The following is a 19551-nucleotide window of genomic DNA, read 5'->3' on the forward strand; positions in this document are numbered from 1 at the left end:
TCATTAATGTAGTCATGCAATTTGTAATTGAGCTTCTGTTCCCCATTCTGTGTCATGGTGGTGAGGTTTTACTGAATGTCCTGAAAACTAACTGATCAGCAGAAATTTCTATTCCTGACCACATATGGGCAATTTTTAGATCATGTATATTTTCTCCCAAATTATTGATATTTGTGTGTGTATGAACATACAGTTTTTATTTAGTTACGCCAAGGAAATAGACTATTATTTATTTAGACTAGATCAAAAGGCAAATTCATGACAAATATCATTTCATGCCTCTCTGGGACCTTATTTCTGGAGCTAGAGATGTAGAAACACAGAAATCCCATGCCATTTACACTTCTGGTCCTTTCAGATCAGCACACTCAAACCCTGATTAGCCCGTCCAACATGACTGACAGCCAGATCCTAAGTCAGCTGTAGACCACACTTGGGTCCTGCCTTCATTTATTCTTGGCCTTTTGGTGCCTGCAGAAACTCCTATTTCTTTTAATTTAAAATAATTTTAATTGACATAGTAATTACATATACAATTATAAGTACAATGTGCTGTTGCAATACCTGTATCCATTGTAGAATGATCAAATCAGGGTAGTTAGCGTATTCATTACCTCAAATATTTATCATGTCTTTGTGATGAGAAAATTTAAAATGCTCTCTTAACCATTCTGAAATGCATAGTACATGGCTGTTAACTGAGGTCACCATGTCATGCTAGAGAACACCAGAACCCTCCCCCCATCTAGAACTTTGTTCTCATTGTCCAGGGTCTCCCTTTCCCCATCCACGTCCTCCATCCCAGGCCTCGGCTAACCACCATTCTACCCTGTACTTCTATGGGTTCAACTTTTTTAGATTCTACCTGTCATTGAGATCAATTATACAAAATCATATGATATTTGTCTCCCATTCCCCCTCCTCCCCCTCAATCCCCTTCATCTGGTTCACTCATCTGTCTTCGGTTTTGATGGAATTCCCTCCCTACCTTTTCCCTTTTTCTTCTCCTATTTTAAAAGGCATACTTGTTTCCTTGCCATTATCAAGTTCATTATATATTTCAGGTGTTAGCGCCTTATGCAAAGTATGATTTGAAAATATTGTCTTCCAGTCTGTGAGTTGTCTTCACTCTCTTGATGGTCTCCTTTGCTCTGCAGGAAATGTGGAGATAGAGATGATCTCATTTGTCTGGTTTTGCTTCTGCTGCCTGTGCTTTGGGGTTCATATCTAAGAACTCATTGCCCAGGTCAATGTCATAGAGCTTTCCATAGGGAAGTTTTCTTCTAATGGTTATACCATTTCCTTTCTTATGTTTAAATATTTAATCCATTTTTTAGTTGAAATAAGGGTCCATTTTCATTCTTCTGTATGGATATCAGCTTCCCCAACACCATTTGAGTTCAGGCTTTGAGAAGAAATGGAGTCACAAGTTTTCCTAGTTTGGGCCACATTCAGACTTCTCAGAAGCATAGAAACATTAGGCCATTTTGAAACTCCTAATATATTAAAAATAGAAAAAAATGCCAAATAATACCACTTAATAAATTAGCAATTAAGCATATGTAACATGTAATAATTTCTCTTCCTGGGTTGTGAGGGGAAAGGGAAAAAAATTTTAAAAACCAAGGGAGAGAATTAAATTACAGCAGATGGGACAGAGAGAGAAGATGGGAGGGGAGGGGAGGGGGGATAGTAGGGGATAGGAAAGGTAGCAGAATACAACAGTTACTAATATGGCATTATGTAAAAATGTGATGTGTAACCGATATGATTCTGCAATCTGTATACGGGGTAAAAATGGGAGTTCATAACCCACTTGAATCTAAAGTATGAAATATGATATGTCAAGAGCTTTGTAATGTTTTGAACAACCAATACAAAAAAAGAAAAAAAAATTCTCTTCCTATGAAACATGTAATAATTGAAACTATTTTAATTTCTGTGAATATTTGATACAGAATAATTCATTTTTAAAATGTACTATGTATACTAATTTTGAGTTGAATGTTAATTCAGAAAAATGAATACCATGGGTTAGCTCTGTGCCGGATTTCAGCACAGGGCAAATGGGTGCCCGTGACAGATAAGGCCCTGGTACTTGTGGTGCCTTTAAACTGAAGGTTTGAGAAACACTGGTGTGCTTGTTGTTTACATAGTAGATTTATACCACAGGGAAAATGTTCAACAATGCAACTGCCCTATTTGCTAGATAATTGTAGGGTTTTATAGGAATATCAATTCAAGGTTCACTATAGATGACATCAGCCCCTGACAGGAAAGCTTTAAGTTGGATGATGTGTGTACTAATCTGTATACTTCAGTGACTGTAGAATTTGAAGCCCTTTCTGGATCCCGGAGAGAGAGAGAAAGAGGTAGAGACCGAGACACAGAAAGAGGGACAGAAAGAGAAGAAGGAGAGACACTGTGCCAACTGCCTGCATTACAAGTAGAGGAAGTCTCTCTACTGGAGTGTAGTAAACAAGCCACATTAACCAGAAAAGAAGTGGAGCTGGGAGACCCACAAGGACAGTAGTCAGAGAAGATGGTTATCTGAGATTAACAAAAGGACAGAAAAAAGAGAAAACTGGGCATGCAATAGAGACAATAGGAAGCAAGCAAAGGCAAGTAGGAACAAAGGCCAGGTTCAAGGTGAATCTCTGAATCATTATTTTATTGAGACAGAAACTTTTACTAGGCCTGGGCACAGTTACTTAAAATAGCACAATCCTGATACAATGAAATTATCAATTACAAGATCAATTCTAATTTGTTCAAAAATACATTTATTTGTTAAATGCCTCAGATAAGCTAGATTTTAAAAAGTGAGACATTTAAATAATTGCTGAGATGATTAAAATTCTAGGTTCCCTCAATAACATTAAATCAGGGTATCAGTTTGAAGCATCTACCCTATACCTGATCAGAGATTCAATAATTTGAGAAAAGAGCATTATAGAACTTAATTCAGAAAAAGTAATTCCAAGTCTTGTCAAGAAAACTTAAACATGGTGTAATAATTGAGAATGTTTGGTTTTCTGCCCTCCTCACACATTTTTTAGAAATATAACACCATTTCTTCATTTTTAATACATAGGCAGTGTTTGTAAATTGGATTCAGATCATTTCTAACATGCATGTTTCAAAGAGTTTACTTTGTGAAAGGTTCTGCCAATTCTTTTTCTTTTTAGTATTTTTTAAAAAGTTAGCTTACATTTATAACAGAATATATTTATATTGCAATGCAAATTATACCCATACTATCTTTTCTATCTTCCAGATACCCCAGGGCTCAGTTATCTAGTAAAATAACAATGAACTTAGTTAATTACGAGGGAGGATTTAACCATGTTTTTGGTCCTAAATATTTAATTTTTGCTGAATCCATAATGACATATTTGAGACAGGTAGTATTGTTGTCTTATGCAAAAGGCAGAGAGAGGTTAAGTGACTTTCCCAAGGCATCACCGCTGATAATCTCAGTTGTCTTGAGCATTAAGATTAAAATGTGCCTGCAGAGCTATTGACTGTAGCACATGTAGAATGAGGTTTATTGGGAGTCTTATTGCTTTAACAAAGTAAGGCTTTCAAGTCTTAAGCAATCATGAGACTGGCTCTTAGACTCCATGTCTCCCAGGGTTGTCTCCCCTACCTAGGTCACTCTTCCTCCTTTCTAGATGGTGCTTAGTGTTTAGTGATCTCAGGAAGCCACAGGTGGTTCTCCCAATATCCTGGCCTCTGAGTACCTTGACCATCTCCTCCTCATGACTGTGTCCTTTGTCCCACCTTCACTGCCCACTCTGTGGTCACAGCTGGCAGTGGTCATCATCAAAAGCTGAAACCTCCACCCCGCTTTGCCGAGCATCTCTTCTGCCACACGTGACTTCACCCTCGATGACCTATATGCCACTGATGCTCTGGCTTTTTCCGGCATCCCACCCTCTTCATTTCACCCCTGCCCTCTGGGCCCTTCCCTCAGTGTTCAAAAGAGTCACCCCTTGTGCATTTCTCAGTCCCTTATGCATATCTCACTTTGTCCTACTATCCTGGTTTAAAAAAAAAAATAGTGCGGGTGCAAACCCACCTCTGCCTCTGCCTGGTTGGTCCCACACACAGTGAGCTGACTGTGGCTGCAGGAAAACACCCCCCACCCCCACACAGTGACTAACCCACCTGGGCCCTCAGGCTGGTTGGCTCTCCCAGGGCATTTCCCAACTCACTCCTCCATTTCTGGGACAACTATTTTATGCTCCCTTTCCCCAAGCCTTCCACACCTCCTCCCCATCCTCATTCTTAGCTGTTGACATTGCTTCCTATTTCTCTGAGAAAATAGAAGCCACCAGAAAAGAATTTCCGCAGCTCCCACAACCACATCAGCCCACCTACTTGCATCTGTGCCTGAATACTCGGTCTCCACTCCTGTTACTATGGATGAACCATCTGTGCGCCCGGCTCAGGCCAATCCCTCTGCGAGTGCCTCGAGCCCATCCTCCCTCTCCCTCCAGGGGAGAATTCCTGTCCTTCTTCACTTTACTTTCTTCCCCCTCAATCTCGGTTGGATTCTTCCTATCCACAAATAAATGCATGTCGTTTCTCTCATCTTAAAAAATCACTTTCTTAATTCTACCTTTCCAACTGCCATTCAGTTTTACTTCTTTTTACTGAAAAAAAAACTTTTAGAAAGAATTGCCCATTTTTGTTTCAAAATCTTCTTCTCCCATTCTCTGTAGAACCTATTCCCAAACAGGCTTTTCTTCCCCATGTTACCCAGGACAAGTTGACCAGGATGTGTCTTGGTCCTCATAATAGCCAGTTCTCAGTCCTTATCTTTCCTCACCTGTCAGAAGCACTTTACATGGTTGTTTCTGCATTCATGAAATTCTTTCTTCATTCAGGTTTCTACCTCTACCCCTGGCTGTACCTTTCTAATCTTAACCAAGTTTTCAATAAAATTTAAATGAGCACTTGTTACATGAAAATAGTGCTCTAAGCATTTGTGAAATACCCATAAGCAATACAGACAAAAGACTCTTGCCTTATATAACTTAACTTCCGGTGGGAGAATGCAAACAAAAATAATAAACATAATAAATAAAATTAGGTTAGAAGGTTAAAAGCATAGAGAATTGGGTATTGTTGCAATTTTAAATACGATAGTCAGAGAAACCTCACTGGAAAGGTGGCACCAAACAGGCAAACACATTGCAGGGCTTGGCTTTACCATCCCTCTGGGATAATCTTGTCTTACCAATATTCCTGTTTCCTTCTGCCTCATCTGCTTTGACCATCACTAAAAGGTCCTCTTTTAGTCAGACTTTTCTGAGATTACAGCTACCCTTTTTTGAGATTACAGCTACCCCCCAACCCTCTTTCCTGCTTGATATTTGTCCCATCATCTCAACTGTTATCTGTCTTAATCACCTGCTTATTGACTGATGGATTTCCTGCACTCTAGTGTTCACTCCATAGGGACAAGGTTATTGGATTTGTTGTTGTTATTGTTGCTGTATCCCCATATTTGGACTTAAAAAATTAATTGAGTCAATATTGTTAATTCAGACTTTCTATGAATTTATTTCTTTGACTATTGTCAAAAGTATTAGCATAAAGCTGGTCAAAATATACTTTTTCCAAGCTGGGCATGGTGATACACACCTATAATCCCAGCTACTCAGGAGACTGAAGCAGGAGGATGGCAAGTTCTGAGCCAGTTTGGATGGTGTAGTGATTCCCTGTCTCAAAATAAAATAAAATAAAATGATCAACTAATTCATTATTTTAACTTATTATACATTTAAAATTATTTTTGTAATCTTTCCTGTGCCTGCAGTTAATGCCCTGGTTTTTGTTTTTTGTTTTTTGTTTTTTTTTCCCAATCCTGTTTCTTTGTATCTTTTCTCTTCCTTTATCCCTACTTAGGCACTTGGTTTTCTCTGTCATGTCCTAACCATTCTTTCTCATCCATTTTCTTACTGTAGAAATGGCAGTGTTTTTACAAGATGCTGTGTGAGAACAGAATAGAATAGATGGAGGACAGAAGCCAGGACACAGTTTCAATAATGCAAGTTGAGTGTTTTGAACCAAACTGGTAGCTGTAGAGCTGGTGAGAAGTGCTGAGATTCAGAATATATTTTGAGCATCAAATATGGACTGTGAAGGAAGAGGAGTCATAAATAAACCTATGATTTTTTAAACTGAGCAACTGAAAAAAAATGGAGTTTCCATCAATTGAGATGGGGAAACACTGAAGCAGGTTTAGGAGGCAAGATTACATGTCCACTGTGGGGCAAGATGAGGTCTCTTCTCCTGCAACTTGACCTGTGGATTAGGCAGCCGGGGATACCAGATAAGACCTCTGGAAAGAGGCACAGACTGGAAGTAAAAATGCAGTCCTTGACACATAGAGGTTTATTTAAAGATATGGGACTGGAAATGAAATACAGAAGTGTAGACAGGAAGAGGAAAAGAATCAAAGACTGAGCCACCATACTAAGATCAAACGGTGGAGATGACCCAGCAGCGGAGTTCCCGCAGTGGGTGGATCTGTCCTCTCCCTGTCCTTCTATTAGCTTTTGCTTTATCTGTTTTGAGACTTACTAGGTAATTTAAGTTCAGGATTAATACGTATCTTCCAGTAAGTTGCAAGCTACATCATTAAGCAATTAACTCCTCTTAATGATTTCTGGTTCGAAATCTATTTTGGCTGATGTCAATACATTTATACCAGTTTTCTTTCAGCTACTTTTTATCTGACATGTAATTTTCCATCCTATTAATTTCAACCTATCCATGATCTTCATGGTTATGTGTCTCTCTTTGTAAAAGGCAAATGAATCTATTTTGTTTCTTTCTTCAATCTGTCAATTTCTACCTTTTTTTTTTTTTTTTTTTTTTGGAGGGGGATTGATACCAGGGATTGAACTCTGGGGCATTCAACCACTGAGCCACATTCCAAGCCCTGTTTGTATTTTATTTAGAGACAGGGTCTTACTGAGTTGCTTAGCACCTCACTTTTGCCAAAGCTGGCTTTGAACTTGCAATCCTCCTACTTACCTCCTGAGCTGCTGGGATTACAGGCATGCACCATAGCACCCGGATCAATTTCTACCTTTTAACTAATAAGTTTATACCACATTCATATTTATTCTTGAGTATTGATACATTGAACTTGAATTTGTTTTTATCATCTCACTCTACTTACTATTTACCCTGGTTGTTTTCTTCCTCTTTTCCTCTTCTACCCTCCTCTAACTCCTCCTTCTTTTTCTACATTCATGTTATTTAAAAGTTTATGGTGGAGGTCTTGTTTGTTGGCTAACTGGTTTTCTTATTTATTCTATGGTTTTCTATCTAGTGGCTTCAAAGTTATTTGTTTTAATTGCATAGTACATGTTTCCTTAAAATTTGGCCATATATATTTGACAAAACTGAAAGTTAATCTCTTAACATCCTCTTAAATAGTATAAGAATGAATAAAACTTTAGCCAGATCATTTTCCATCTGACTACATACTGTGTTGTCCAGTATTAAATGACTGGCATTTCTCTAGTGCTATTAATTTTCTATTTCTGCTGGCTCTCACCCATGGTGCCTTTTTTTCCTGTGGATTGTGATCATTGCTTCTCTCCTTATTGTATTTCCTGGTAGCCAGACCAGCACATTCACACTGGTCAAGAGCTCTGGTTACATGGAGGAAATCCAGTTTCAACATCTCACCCTGTTTATTTTCCAAGACCCAATATCATGAAGCAGTGTCTAGCTACTTTCCCAAGACAATCTCATTTTTCACTTTTATTTTGCCCACAGCTGTGTGATCATTTGGTGTCATGATTTACTAAGAATGGGAGACTCTTTTTTTGCTTGCTTGCTTGCTTGCTTCCTATGAATTGAGTAAGATGAATTAAAATCACAAGGTTCATTCAACATCTAGAGTTGTTTTAGAGTGAAAGAGCCTTTCAAAGGAAGTTGTAACATTATGCCAGCCGTAGATGTTCATTTATCCTATGCGTGAAGATGTTTTTGTTTGTTTTGATATCTTGTAAAGACTTTTTTCAATGTACACGCTATTAAAAATTGTCAGGTGTAGCAAATCAGAGCTAGCTGCGGTGACAGTTCCAAGTTTGCCCTGCAGTCGCTTGAGGAAATTAGCCAAGATCATAAACCACAGAAATGTGTCAGTGTGTGATAAAGGAGCAGTGACGAACTACTTAACCTCAGGGCTGCTCTGAGAGTAGCCCTCTGGCCCCTGTCCTCTTGGGGTCAGGTCTTGGCTGCTCACGGGATCCTCTGTCTGGCACCAAGACTCATGAGTCTATCTACAGTGATCTATAGGCTTAAGTCAAATGTGATCATAGCAAAGTTTATCAAAGGTTGGCCCTGAGGTTTTTGATAATGTCAAGATGTCACTTAAGTGGACAAATACACAAAGGCCTTAACATTTTAATTTACAATATAAAGACAATGCTTATTTCTTCTCTCAACTATTTTTTTGGTTTGGGATATATTTGTGTCTTTTTTCTCCATTGGATCCACAAAATCTTACTTTGAGAGAAATAATATTAATTTTAGTTTGTCTTTTTGGTGGGCTATGTGTCTTAATTTTCAATGGGTGACACACTATAGAGTTTTTATTCTGCTGATGGGAAACTAACTAAAACTATAGAAAATATGGCATAAATCTCTTTTCACCTCACTCTCTCCTTGAGTATGCATGACAGATTGGCTAGGGGTTCTGGAAAAACAAATATTCTCTTTATAAATAAGTTGTGGATGGTAAAAAAAATGCCACAAACAAACCAAGAAGGATCAAACCAACCTAAATAAATGATATAAGATATCCCCTGCACTTGAAAAATTTCTAACCAAAAGGATGTTTTCAAAATATATTGTAATCTTATCAGTTTACATGAGATGGCAAGCAAATATTACTTAAAATAGCCTGCACACATTCAAAGTAAAATAACAGTAGAAAGCCTATTAATTCTAGGGGGCTGGGGCTATGGCTCAGCAGTAGAGAGCTCGCCTAGCATGTGCAAGGCACTGGGTTCGATCCTCAGCGCCACATAAAAATAAATAAAATAAAGGTATTGTGTCCAACTACCACTAAAAAATATTTAAAAAAAAGAAAGCCTGTTACTTCTTACCATTAAAGAGTTAAATATGTGGTGCTCACTTTTATGCTTTTTAAAAACCAGTGAATCCAAAATTTCAGGAAGGAGAAAAATACTGAAATTGTTGTTTATAGCAATAATTAAATTTCCCTTTGGATCATGTACCTTTAAAATGTCTGAATGCATTGCTGTATAAGTGTCATGTGTGTTTAAAAGATGCCATAATTATTAGACACAGCTCTAGCACGGTGTCTTATGCACAAGCCCCAGGCTCCTGCTCAAGGTAAAAGCCTGGGGTAGGCACCAGGCTGCTTATGAATGTGGCAGCAAGATCAAATTGTTGAATACATTGAGTCATCTGTGCAGGCTGAAAATTATGCTTCCCAGCCTCCTGTGAACATGTTTCCTCATTTTTTATTTTTTTAAAACTGTATCTTAGGATCTGCTTCAAAACACAGATGCCCACAAAAGAGCATTCCATGAAATCTATCGGACCAGGTCTGTCAACGGGATCCCAGTGCCACCTGATCAATTAGAGGACATGGCCGAGAGGTAAGAGAATTATCTGGTTTTAAATGAAATCTTCTTTTAGAATGCTAGGTAGATGATTTTTTTTTTACATTTCTTTTCTTTTTAATCAATCATTTTTTTTGTTTGTTTTTTAAAAGCATAGATGCTTGCATTTGGTAAATGAAAAGTAGGCTCCTATAACATATGCTAAGAATGCCAACATTCTAATATATTATTAACTGAAAAGACTCAGCTTGGATGTACCCACAGCCTGAAAATCACAGGCATGGTTTCTTCAGAGCCTGTATTTTTTACTCAGTACTGTAAGGAACATTATGTAATATTGCAAAAACAGCTTATAAAAGAAACAGATGAGAGATGTGTTGGCAGGGGAGAGAACTAACTCAAAGACTTCAATCAATAATATTTTGCCTTTAAACCCAGAGCTAGAAAAGGAACCCAATCCCCAGACAGCAGTGATCAGCTAGAGTTTGGAGGACCTTGTGGCTGTCTGATATTTAAGGCTGCCATGTAACAGGTTAAGTAAGCATCGTTCTGTTACTATTAGTTACATTCCGTGAAATCTCCCTGTTTTATTTCTAGGTTTCACTTTGTTTCCTCCACATCAGAGCTGCACTTAATGAAAATGGAATTTCTAGAATTAAAGTACCGTCTGCTCTCACTGCTGGTTCTTGCAGAGTCAAAGCTAAAGTCTTGGATCATCAAGTACGGGAGACGAGAGTCAGTGGAGCTGCTTCTACAAAACTACATCGTAAGTCCCTGCTGCTTTAACAGAGAAACCAGGGGACTCATAGAGTTAGCATTTAACACTTGCTAGTTTAATTGACATTATTGTTGTAATCTTGAATTTAAAACATAAAGTGTCAGTGTGTTAAATGGATTAGATCTAAGGTTATGGGCTTTTCAAAATCATATAAAATATAAATTTATATTCTTTGAAATCTGTTCTTTAAAACTGTAGGTAGGTTTGCTGCTTTAACTATATTAAACCATTGTGACTGGCCTTTACTTCTTAAAAACATTTTTGAATTGCATACCCAGTCCTTAGATTGGAACCCATTGCTCCTTTGAAACTGAATTGCAGTACATAAATCTTCATGTCTTCTAAAATCCAGTTGACAGTAGTTTGGGAACAATTTTCAGTTGTCCACTTGGGAACTATTTATTTTTAGGTGGGGGCCCATGTGTCTCTTTCATGGTCATTCCTTGAGCTTCTTGCTCCTGTGTGCACACAGGCAGTGTAAAATTTTGTGTATGAATCTCTACCAACTTAATTTTTGAAGATTTTCTCATATTTGGGGCTCTTAGTAGAGGTAATCCTATATCTACTTGAAATTGTAGGCTTTTGTTAATGTAAGAATCAGATTGTTCTATAACCAACAGTTCCATTTGCATGAAGTTAGTGCATTATATTTAAATATTTCCTCTTAGTCCATTAAACATGCCCCCCCAGTTTATTTGCAGCCCCAGTTTGCTAATATAATTCATATTAATAGGGTATCTCAGTCCTCTGCTCTTCCATTTATATTTAAACACAACATTACAAATGATAAATTGATCAACGTTTAAAACATAAGCCCACTGTAACCTAATCTGTCACAGTGAATTAATAATCCTTGTGCTTGAGTACTTTTGGAAATTGTATCTTTACAGAAGCATCTTAAAACCATAATTTATTTTGCAACATAATAATTTTACTTTCTAAGTGATGTGTGAACAATATGTATTGAAACAAAAAGATTTAACTGGTTTACAGTAAAATTTTTTCTCCAGACTAAAATGGTCTAGGAAACATTTGTCCCCCCCAAAAAGGGAAGCCTGTTATAGGTTTCTTTATTTATTTGTAGTTATTTCAGAAATTAATGAAAATTTTAATTTTTTTAATTTAAGAAATTGTTAGTGTCTTAAATATTAAATATAGATATGCATTTATATTTTCAGGTTTAATCATACCAAATGATGCACTCTGAGCCCAGTAGTTAATTATACAGGATTCATTCTTTGTTCTAGTTATTTTAGAACAGCCAATCATATTTAAATATCTAATGGGAATATTTCACCAGGTTAATGTTCCAATACAATGATATTAATAATTCTCTTTGAACTTCTCAAAAGATATATAAATAGAGAATTGTTATTAATGATCAAAAGTCAGTACTTCTTGCCTACTCCATAAAGTTAAAGAGTTCACTAAGCTTCTAATGGCACACTGCTTTGTAATGTTCACAATTATTTATGAAGTTGATAATTACCCTATATCCACAGCATGTTTTAATGAATATTCCCTAATATTTTCATTCCCTTGTGAAAAATACCTACTTATTGCTCATGTTTCTTTTCATAAAGGGTTTTAAGATCTTTTTATTTTGCTTAACAGTTTTAATAACTGGATATTGAGTGTTTCATTTTTTTGTCCCCTTGGTAGTCTTTTGGGCTAGGTGTTTCCACATAGATTTGTACTCAGCAAACAGGGTAGAAGGACTGGGGCCTTCAAAGGCCAAGACACAGGCTTCAGGAAGCAGAGTTGGTAAGATGTGGAGTTGAAATTTAAATCCAGATCTTTCCCCTTTGCAAGGGTACTGAATATTACTCTCTAAATAATCCATGAGAAAAAAACTAATGAAAAGACCAAATCATTGATACATGTTGCATGTTAGTGAACTGAAGAGTGTTGTTCACTTAGACATTGATTCTGTTTCGTATTGGTCCAGATTTGATAGTGTTCCGCACTTGCAAACTATAGCCTTAGCAGGGCTGTTAAGTGTGTGCTAGGCAGCTAGATATGGGCTCAGAGCTCAGGGGTTATTGACATTGTGCCATCAATCACAGAGAGATGTGTTTGAATCCTGGTCTATTTAATACCTGTGACTTTGTGAAAGCCAACTTTTAGAAGTTTAAGAAGGTTAGTAAGTTTGTAATAGAAATAACAATGATAATGATAATAGAACAACAGGAGTTAGAGAGGAATAAAGACTGAAGCATACTATTTTACATGTCACACCCCATAGACCTTTCAACCTTTCTGGAGTTTTAGGGGAAAATCATTCAGTTTAGCACAGACCATTCCAAAAATCATGAGGACTTTTCAATAAAATCATGAAGGCAGTTGCTTAAATGCTATCCTTTTTTGGCTCCTTAAAATAAGATATCGTAATGAGCCTCATGCTGCTACGTGTCTGTCATAATAATATTTAGGCCGTGAAGAGTCCCTAATTATCTTTTCCTTAGTCTAAATTCTCATTCTTAATCATTTAAAAAACAGAAAGATTATACTTTTTAAGAGCATTAGAGATGGGCTTCCATAGCTCTGGTATGTGGCTACTTAGTGCTTAGAAATTCTTGGAAAATGCTTCACAGATGCTCATGGTAGATAAGCTTGGCCATATGCTATTGATAAGTGATTACATACTGTGAGGTAATCTGAAGGTACTTAATTTGGTCCTTGCTGTCAGAATTGTTGGCAATGACCATGTTCACTAAACATGCTTCAACTCTAACATGGAAAAATAAGATAACATCGTAATGTTTCATGTAACAGAAAGAAAGAGCTCTTGGAATTGTGGTATGTGTAGGTACAATATCAGTAATGTGAATATTTGTTTTATTATTTGTAACTAATTTATTAATATAAATTTTGAATCCTGATGAAACCACTTCTCAAAATTTATTTTAAAAATCTTAAATTATCTGGCTTACCTTCCATGGAATGAAATCAATGAACTTTTTATTTATTATATCTACACTCATCTTGTGAGACTATGTTGGATCAAACTTCACTAATATTTTCAATTTAATGTCATAAGACATAGCTTATTTTTCTTCAAGTACCTTTAACTTTAAAAGTTCCCTGATTAACATAGCTTGCTTGTTAAATTTTACATCCAAGTTCCAGCCTAATTTTGAAAGAAGTAAGCTAATCCTTTTCTTAGTATTTAAAATATTCATCTTCATATTTACTTGTACATTTTTTATAATAGATATGTCCAGACAGCTTTCAGTAAAAAGGCAATTTACTAGTTCTCTTTCTAAAGTGGTTTTAATAGACAAGATAATTCATATGCTCCATATTCAGAAGGAACCAAATTACATAAATCAATAAAAATTAAAATAACAAGTTTATCTTCTTTTAAAAGTTAATTACCTAGTTTTCTTAGTAAGAGATCTCAAAAATACTTTAATAAATTTCTACATTTCTAGCATTCTTTAAACACTCCCCTTGGACCAAAAATGAATCCAGAAATAAGGTTTTTCTTTTATTGGGTTTTAGTTAATTTGTAAACTGTTCTAGACTATTTAGGTATTTAAGTCTTCCTACCACTACAGGCACTATTTTTCCTTTTTTGACACTTAGAACAATTGTTTTCCCAATAGCTTTTTGAAACTTGCAGTGACTATTTTTAAAATTTGCAGAGACTATTTTCTTAAACTTTGTTAAATATAGTTATTTCTTAAATTCCTTTAACAGTGTCTTGAACATTAGATGTGGTTTTCCAGTTTTGATCAAATCATGACTTGTTTATTTTTGATAAAATCATGGCTTGCTTGTTTGACCAAATTATTCACAATTTAAATTCCAGTGAATTACTCTTTTCTCAACTGGGAATTAGAAATAGATAATAAGGCTAAATAAGGAATTAACTAGATACTATTGTCTTATGCAATTCTCAAAGAAAAATTGTAAAGCCTATTAAAGTTATTAAATAAAATATTGATCATGGAACTTCTCATTCCATGTAATTCACAGCTTTTTCTATTCACTTTATTCCTGAAGAATAGTTTATTTACAAGAAAAGGCTTGGTAACTATAAAATGATCTATAGTGTATTATATATGTTTTAAAATTATATATGTATTTTATACTTTTAAACTATATTTGTATTATGTATATATTTAAATTTTATCTTGAAACATGGAAAACATTGGTAAAAATCTAGGGATGTCTATGCAATTGTTGTACATTGAGTTTTGTATCTACATACCAGTCTTTTGCATCTCCATAGGAAGCATACATCAGCAAACTACACAGGACTTCAGCAAGTTTGTGAAGGATAATTTTTGAATTTTATGATAGTGACACCTATCAAGAATTTTAAAGAATTAAAATCATGGGAATTCATTATACTATTAGAAGAAATTCAAGATACTTTGGTGATATGTTAACTATAATATCATTAATTTTCTAGTTTATAGGAGTAAGAACCATCTTTGAGACAGGAGTTATTTTATAACATTAACAATAGTAGGGGTATATACATGATGGCATGACCAATGTACATGAGTTATTTTATAACATTAACAAATAGTAGGGGTGTATACGTGACTGCAACCTGTACACTCAGAAAAATGAAATTATATCCCATCTGATTCAAATGTATTATATGTCAAGAGCATTGTATTGTCATGTGTAACTAATTAAAACAAATTTAAAAAACACAAAAAAATAGTAATTTTAACCTGAGAATTCTTTTTGCATGTTCTTGGTTTTATTTTATCTCTTTGCCAACACTGACTATTGCATATGTAAATTACATACAGATATAGATACCACATGTCTTGTAAATTTTATACTAGGTAATTGAAATATGAGGCCATCAAAAACACAGATGATATATTTGATCATTTAAATTTTTCCAGTTTTTATTTTAAGTATACCCTGTCATGGATTTATAATCTGAAGTTCCTCCATCAGTCATTCACCAGGACTAATGTTCAAAGAACAACAGACTCACACAGCTTCAACACAGTGGGACACTGACATGTTCCTCCAAATTTAGTTCTTTCTAATGTTAGGCCCAGGTTCTCTGGAGAAACTTCTGTCTTATCAAAGAACAAATCCTTGGGTGGTAAAAAATAGCTTATTTTCTCAATCTAGTGCTGAGTTAGAAAGAGTATAGAATCATTTTATATGCTCAGAATTACCTTATGTTATTTGAAACAGTAGAATTAATTTCATATTTTCAAGAAGAGTGAGGTTGGCAAATTTGGATAAAATATGCACATATCTATACTGAAGAAAACTGACTCTGCCATTTCTACACTAACCCCATGTTTCCTCTCTCCTAACCAACCATTCCTTCTTTTCTAGTCTTTCATAGAAAATAGCAAGTTCTTTGAACAATATGAAGTGACATACCAGATCCTGAAACAGACAGCTGAGATGTACGTCAAAGCAGATGGTTCAGGTAAAACACACTGCAGAATTTGCTGCAGTGATGACTACATTAGTGTTTACAATCCACAGGTTTCAATGTGATCGGTTCAGTTTTCTTCTCTGCAAAATCTTTGTGTGACCATGCCATTGGCCTTGGAGAGGACATTATTAGATTCAGTTCTCTTGACTTTGTGCAGTGTTTAACCCATGCAATTATACTCATGTGTTGTGTGTGTGTTGCGTATGTAGTCATCTTCTAAGAAAGCAAAATAAGCATCATTTTTTTCTAAGTCACAATTTTCATCCTATTTTAAATTCTAAGGATTAAAAGCAAAAAAAAAATGGAATAATTTGAATATCACAATCAGGGAAATGAGAGGTTATGTTAGTGTGAAGATACAATTTGTAAAATGTATTTGTTTTTAATTTGTAAATATGTCATAATTGTTGGAAATGAACTCTAGCATTGGTAATTAATACTATTGCATGCACACCAGTATATAAGACCACAGGGGGAAAAAGGCATGGAGGATTTTAAATACAAAATAAAAATTGTAACTGGTTTTATCTTTGCAGTGGAAGAAGCTGAGAATGTGATGAAATTCATGAATGAAACCACAGCTCAGTGGAGGAATCTCTCAGTTGAAGTACGGAGTGTGAGGAGCATGCTGGAGGAAGTGATCTCTAACTGGGATCGCTATGGCAACACAGTGGCTAGTCTTCAAGCCTGGCTAGAGGATGCTGAAAAAATGCTAAGTCAATCAGAAACTGCCAAAAAGGTGAGACTGTCTCATATAAAAGGAAAAGACAGGAATTTAGAAGTAAAAGGCTTCTTTCTATGTATGGTACTGGGAATTGAACCCAGGAGCGCTCTACCTCTAAGCTAGATTCCCCAGCCCTTTTTATTTGAAGATAAGGATTTCACTAAGTTGCCTAGGATGACCTTGAACTTGTGATCCTCCTATATCAGCTCAGGAGTTGCTGGGATTTCACATGTGCTCTGCTCTGCCAGGCTATGAGAGAGAGTTTTTGTAGCATAGTTCACTAAGGAGTGTTCAAGAATTCTCACTTTGCCCTAAAAGTTTCACTTTAAGGTTAGTAAATTATTGTAGACCAATAAATACTGGTTAATTACAGTTCAGTTAAAACATTCCCCAACCTGGTCAGTTTAATGTATGATTTTTATATTCAGATGACCAATAAATGGATGGGGACGGTGTCCAGCAGGATCCCCTGAGTGCCAATAGCCCTGTGCTCAGCAAGCTCTGTATGTGGAGGGGAATATCTTAGACACCACCCTTGGTGGATTTTCTAATTTAACAGAGGTTGAAAACAACACTGAATAATATAGAACTGAATCTGTGAGGTAGCATACACCATCAAGCAGCTGGACCACCACATTTTTAACTCTTTAGAGATTCAGTTCTGGACTTCATCAACCCTTAATCTATATAGAAGTGATTTCTTTTTTCACTGGTTACAAGTGTATATGTGTGTGCACATGGGGGGTTACTATTTCATTTGAATGTCATTTATATATAAATATCAATGGACTGAGTTATGTATATAGGTCTTAAAATGGAAACCTGATATTTTCAATGAAAAATCAATGTATATGTAAAAGATTAAAATGTTGGTCTTACATATGATACATACATTAAGATTAATTACTGCTACCAGTTGCAGTGGCACGTGCCTAAAAATCTCAGGTATTTAGGATGCTGAGGCAGGAGAACCAGGAGATCAAGGCCAGCCTGAGCAATGTGATAAGATCCTATCTCAAAAAGAAAAAAAAAAAGAATAAATTAGTGCTTGCCACCCAAGATTGGATCATCTGTTATTGTTTGCACAAGTAAATCTATTGTTTTTAAGTGTTTTACCATTTTTATTCATATGAATTAAACATTTTTTTTTATATCTGCACAAGACATAACTAAGTACCCACACAGATTTTAACTTTTCTGATCAGACCAGCAGTGCCCTGGTAGATGTCATATGTGTTAATTTGATCCAAAGAATGTAACCACCAGAAACAGAAATGTTCTCATCTATTTATGTAGAAAAATCCTCCCACACATGGCTTATGAAATGAAGTTTGAATTTTCCTTGGTTTTTACTGTGATGTATGTGTGTGTGCATATGTGAACACATGCATTTAATTTGAAATGAGTTTGAAACATTCTTATTTGCTTAAAGCTGCAAATTTGGCAATAAATCAGCTTCAAAGGATGTTATTGTATTAAATGTTCTTGATGCAAATATTTAATTTAGAAATGTTTCAATTGATGTTTATCCCCATAATTGTTAATTATCTTAATATTATATATATGTGTGTGTGTGTGTGTGTATACACACACACACAAACACACACACACAGATTTTTAAACAAAAGTAACAATTCAAAAATATATTTAAAAAATTTAAGAAAGCTGTTTATTTCCCTGTTATATATTATGCTTCTTACATTCCCTGGCACTAGTGTTTCCTTGTTTGAATGCTATGCATAATAAACCTCTGATGCTTACATAAATTCATTCATTGTTTATTCAACTGCAAAATGGAAATGAAAAAGAATCACCATATTCTGTTTCTTTTTCAGCAAAAGAGAGAGCATAACTATTCCTATAAAAGATACTAAGGGCAGGGAAAAGTGGCATGTACCCATAGTCCCAGCTAATGGGGAGGCTGAAGCAGGAGGATATCTTGAGTCCAGGAGTTCAGGGCCAGCCAGAGTAACATAGCAAGACCCTATCTCCAAAGACAATTTAAAAATCAATAAAAGAGACTTGATGCTTCTAGTTCATATTTTGAAATTTTATTTAAAATTTGTATTTTGAGGGGCTGGGGATGTGGCTCAAGCAGTAGTGCGCTTGCCTGGCATGCATGCAGCCCGGGTTTGATCCTCAGCACCACATACAAAGATGTTGTGTCTGCCGAAATCTAAAAAATAAATATTAGAAAATTTCTCTCTCTCTCTCTCTCTCTCTCTCTCTCTCTCTCTCTCTTTCTCTCTCTCTCTCTCACTCTTGCTCTTTAAAAAAAAATTGTATTTTGAAAGAGATTTAAGACTTAAAATTTACACACACTTTAGAATGCAGATATTTCATAGTCTGGTCACTTTTATATCTGTTACTAATATTTGATTTATGTCTTACAATATATTCTTTGTTGTTTAGGATTTTTTTCGAAATTTGCCTCATTGGATTCAGCAGCACACCGCCATGAATGATGCCGGCAATTTTCTAATTGAAACTTGTGATGAAATGGTTTCCCGTGACCTGAAGCAGCAATTACTACTGCTCAATGGGAGGTGGAGGGAGTTGTTTATGGAAGTCAAGCAAGTACGTTTCAAATCTGTACTCACTTCAAACGTGTCTGTGTTGTAAATGTGGTGATAAACAATCTGTTTAGAGGCAATTTTACTTTTATAGCATGAGCTTATTAAGACAGAATAAAGACGTGTTTAGAACCAATATATGATAGAGTTGATTATTCCTTCTTTTCCATTTGTAATAGTGGAATGTCACAGAAGTCTAGAGTTTGATTAAGGATTATGTTAACATATGGAGCCTACTTGTATGGAATGATTCACTTTCAAATCATACTTCTGCATTGCTATGCTGGTTCCTTTTCTCCTTTCAAAGTAATTGGACTTACTTCAAACCTATCTAAAATAAGAATCAGGAATTAGAGGCTCTTACCATATAACAATCCAAGAGCATAAGAGATTATGTCAAAGTGCAGGTTGAGTTACAGCTTAAT

General features: G+C 35.6%; 1 protein-coding gene across 1 annotated transcript in view; it reads left to right on the forward strand.

Moving 5' to 3' along the window:
- Positions 1–19551, forward strand: part of Syne1 (spectrin repeat containing nuclear envelope protein 1) — a 419401-nt gene that overhangs the window by 115768 nt on the left and 284082 nt on the right. The window contains exons 15-19 of the mRNA XM_077802046.1: positions 9547–9659; positions 10221–10389; positions 15724–15820; positions 16366–16568; positions 18966–19130. Coding sequence (XP_077658172.1) covers positions 9547–9659; positions 10221–10389; positions 15724–15820; positions 16366–16568; positions 18966–19130 — 747 coding nt within the window. The remainder of the gene's footprint in view (positions 1–9546; positions 9660–10220; positions 10390–15723; positions 15821–16365; positions 16569–18965; positions 19131–19551) is intronic.

This window comes from Urocitellus parryii, chromosome 8 (assembly GCF_045843805.1).
Source record: "Urocitellus parryii isolate mUroPar1 chromosome 8, mUroPar1.hap1, whole genome shotgun sequence".
Lineage (NCBI taxonomy): Eukaryota > Metazoa > Chordata > Mammalia > Rodentia > Sciuridae > Urocitellus > Urocitellus parryii.